At 26.9% G+C, this 4,260-nt stretch overlaps 1 protein-coding gene across 1 annotated transcript in view; it reads left to right on the top strand.

Moving 5' to 3' along the window:
• The window catches only part of LOC117179157 (glycogen phosphorylase), a 46,484-nt gene extending 43,328 nt beyond the window's left edge, over positions 1–3,156 (top strand). The window contains exons 9-10 of the mRNA XM_033370856.1: positions 108–437; positions 2,079–3,156. Coding sequence (XP_033226747.1) covers positions 108–437; positions 2,079–2,234 — 486 coding nt within the window. The 3' untranslated portion in view covers positions 2,235–3,156. The remainder of the gene's footprint in view (positions 1–107; positions 438–2,078) is intronic.
• The last annotated feature ends 1,104 nt before the right edge of the window (positions 3,157–4,260 follow it).

The raw sequence follows: 4,260 nt of genomic DNA, 5'->3' as shown, positions 1-4,260 counted from the left end.
CTCTATCCCATCCACACACTACTCCTTTCCCCTGCCGAGTGAGTCACGCCTACCCCGAAAGGGAAATGGCTTAATGGTGTAATAATAATAATAATAATTTATTCCAGTTGAATGGAGCGCTAACGATCGGCACCCTCGACGGCGCGAATGTAGAAATGGCCGAGGAAATGGGTAACGAGAACATTTTCATTTTTGGTATGACTGTGAGCGAGGTTGAGGAACTGACGAAGAGAGGCTACAATGCATATGATTATTACAACAAATTGCCGGAGGCGAAACAGGCAATCGATCAAATCCAGGGTGGATTTTTCAGTCCCAGCAATCCCGAAGAATTCAAAGACATAGCTGATGTTCTTCTCAAGTGGGACAGATTCTACCTTCTCGCTGATTTCGAGAGTTACGTTAAGATGCAGGATCGCGTCAGTCAAGTTTATCTGGTAAAAACAATATTTTTTATAAATATATATTAGGGTGATTTATTTTATAAGAAAAACAAAAATATTTTAAAATCTGAATACATTGACATTACCATAAGTTCTTCCTTTTTAGTCAAAATTTGTTCAAACACAAAAATATTTAATCCGGGGATTTAATTTATTAAAGTAAAATTGAAAATAATTTTTTTTTCAACTGCAAATTAAATTATTTAATTTTTGTGGGAAAATTCATCTTTTTTTAGTTGAAAATTTAACTGTAAATTCATGAAAATCGATTGAAAGTTTAAAAACTAATTTTTTGTTGAAGGTTCATCATTTTAATTTAAAAGTTATCTTTTTGGATGAAAATTTAACAGATTTCTTGAAAATCAATTTTTTAATATTTAAAATTGGATAGATAAAATTAGATAAATGTCTTCTTAATTATTTGGACATTTTTTTTTAATATACCTATAAAAAACTGGAGATATCAGTTTTTTTTTTAATTCAGGGATTTTTTCCGAGAATGTGCTTAAGTTTGTTTGAAATTGTAATATAAAATTATATAACAGTGTTTTTTATTTATAAAAGTAGCTTTATATTTTGATTAAAAATTCCTCAATCTGGTTGAAAGTTAAACTCGTTTGTTAAAAATCATTTTTTAGTTGAGGGTTCATCCGTTCAATTGAAAATTCATCTCTTTGGTTAAAGAATTAACAATCTTGCTAAAAATTTCCATTCTATTTCCTGAAAAATAATTTTTTTAACTAAAAAGTAAACTATTTCAGTTATAAATTTGTCTATTTTGTCGAAAATTGGCTTTTTAACTCACTTCAAGGGCATACTGGGTGTAAAACACCCAGCAACTTATTTGCGTTTTAACAAAACGTACCAAATTCAAGAAAATGGAACATATGGTGCCAGATTCAAAAATGACATGAAAACTTATTTTTCTATGACATTTTCACATAATTTTTATTTTTATAATTTTTATACGCAGTTTAAGATCAATAAAATTGTTTAATCACGCAAAGTACGGTGTTTCCTTTTTCATTGAATTGAAGCTTTTATTTTTAAAATAAATACCTTCTTTGGAACGAACACTGTAAGACACTGTAAAAATATCAAAAACTTAAACAGTTATGAATTTTAGGGTGAAAGAAGTCATTTTTAAATTTTTTTCCCAAAAAGGATTTTTTTTTAACTACTTTAAATTTCAAAAACTGTTATGAAACCTAATACCGTCGGCACAGCACACGTTTGAATACCCTTGGGTGTTTAACACCCAGTATGCTTTTTATGTAATTTTACGGAAGTGTGCCCTTTAAGGGTTAAAAGTTCAAAATAATTTTTTTAGCTTAAAATATAACTAATCCAGTTGAATATTCTTTCAGTTTAGTTATCAATTTACCTCTTTAAATTGAAAATTTAAGTAGTTTGGTTGAAAATTCGTTTTTATTCTTTATGGGAAATGATTATTTCGAATGAAAATTTAAATATTCTATTTTTTGTTGAAAGTTTAATTATTTTTTATGACTATTTATCTATCTAGTTGAAGATGCAATATTTTCACTAGAAATCTTACGAATTTGATGTGTTTTAAATTGAATTTAGTAAATCTTGGAAAGTTAAAAATGCTTTACAAAATCTTTTGCATTTTAGGACGAGACAAAATGGATCGAGATGGCAATCTACAACATAGCTTCCGCAGGAAAGTTTTCCTCAGACCGCACAATTGCAGAGTACGCTCGTGAAATTTGGGGTGTGGAACCAAACTGGCAAAAGCTTCCCGATCCCCATGAGCCCCGTGATATATAAATCTTTTCCGAATATCAAAAATTAAATAAGAAATGAACGTCCACTGCGTCTACCTCCCGACAATTTATTGCAGATTTTTTTGAAGCTCTCTCATAGAAAAGATAGAACAATCGTTGAAAATTTCTTCAATTTTTATTTAAAAAATTATTCTCTGCTGTCGAGACGCTTTTGAGATTTCGTTCAATGCCTGATTCAGCGGAGATTATTAAAAATATTGGTACTAAGTACTAATTCTACCTTAATTTGAAAGGTTTGTTATTAATTTTTTTTCGTATTATACAATATGAAATTTATAATAACAAGGCCTTCTCCACTGACATTTTTTTTTTTCATTTGGCGAGTTTCAAACTTTGGTCAAATACGTAGAAAGCTTTAATTGGTACAGTCGGCTGAATTACAGCTGGCGTGAAAATTTCAGACACGTTATTTTTCAACAAATCACATACATCGAATTAATTTTGATTGACAATAAATAATCATTTTTATCCGAAACTTGGAATTAAAAAAATACATCTAGAAAAATTAAATTGCTATTTTATGAAATAGATAAAAAGTAGCTTTTGCTTGAAAATGTAAGAGTTAATTAAGATGGAAATGTTTTCTGAACTCAGAAATCCTGTTTAAGATACTCAGATTAAATCGTATTTTGAGCAGTATGTTTTTTAAAGTTTGCATGTAAATTAATGCTCGAAGATATTTATATTTGTATCCATATCGTGAGAGTTTATTAAATGATTTATAGGGCGGCTAACTCTGCGCACAAAATAATATGTGATAAATTAAAAGAAAAAATAATCCAGAGACTTGATAGTTTTTAGTCATCTGTTTAATTGGGTTTGAAAATAACTATCTGAATGTTAATATATCGCAAATTTCGAGAGACTATAAAGGCTATAAGGTGAAATAAAATTGTTGTTATCAATATTTTGTGGATTATTCATTTCGTCCTTTGGCAAAAATGAATGAGGAGAAAGGCGTATGAAAAAAATCAAGATATTAAATAAAAGTGACAGAATTTTTTTTGAAGTCCGGGATTTTTTACGAGAACGTGCCTGAATTGAAAAAATTCATTTGTAACAGTAACTTTATATTTTTTGCTTTCTTGTTTAGAGCATTTATTTTTATTTTTTTTTTAATTCAAAATTATTAAAAATAAATTCTGTTATTTTTAATGGTAGCTTTATATTTTAGTTAAATATTCAACTATTCGGTTGAAAATTAGCAGTTCTTGGTAGAAAATTAATCTTCTGGGTTGAAAATTTTTCTTTTTGCTTGAAAATTCAAAATTTTTGTTGCACTTTTATTTTTTTTCATTAAAAATTAAATTACTCGATTAAAAGTTTAAAAATTATTTTTTGGTTGAAGATTAATCATTTTAATTGAAAAGTTATCTATTTGGATGAAAATTTAATAAATTTCTTGAAAATCCGTTTTTTTTATTGTTGAAAATCAATTTTTCAAAGTGAAAATTGAACTGCTACGGTTGAAAGAGTAATTATTTTGTTGATCAGTCGTTTTTTTAGTTAAAATTTATTTATTTTTACTTCAAAATTTTTTTTACTTGAAAACGCATGTATTTTGTTGAAATTTAATCTTCTTGATATAAAATTCAGTTTTTGGTTGAAAATTAAACTATTCTACTTGAAGAATTATCATTTTATTTAAAAATTTATCTTCTTGGTTGAATATTTAAAATTTTTGTTGCACTTTTATTTTTTTTCATTAAAAATTCAACTACTCGATTAAAAGTTTAAAAATTATTTTTTGGTTGAAGGTTGATCATTTTAATTGAAAAGTTATCTATTTGGATGAAAATTTAATAAATTTCTTGAAAATCTGTTTTTTTTTTTATTGTTGAAAATCAATTTTTCAAAGTGAAAATTGAACTTCTGCGGTTGAAAGAGTAATTATTTTGTTGATCAGTCGTTTTTTAGTTAAAATTTATTTATTTTTACTTCAAAATTTTTTTTACTTGAAAACGCATGTATTTTGTTGAAATTTAATCTTTTTGTTCTACCATTCATGT

This window comes from Belonocnema kinseyi, chromosome 8, assembly GCF_010883055.1.
Source record: "Belonocnema kinseyi isolate 2016_QV_RU_SX_M_011 chromosome 8, B_treatae_v1, whole genome shotgun sequence".
NCBI classification, from domain to species: domain Eukaryota; kingdom Metazoa; phylum Arthropoda; class Insecta; order Hymenoptera; family Cynipidae; genus Belonocnema; species Belonocnema kinseyi.
The sequence above is the reverse complement of the archived record's forward strand: the minus strand, read 5'-3'. Positions and strand labels throughout refer to the sequence as shown.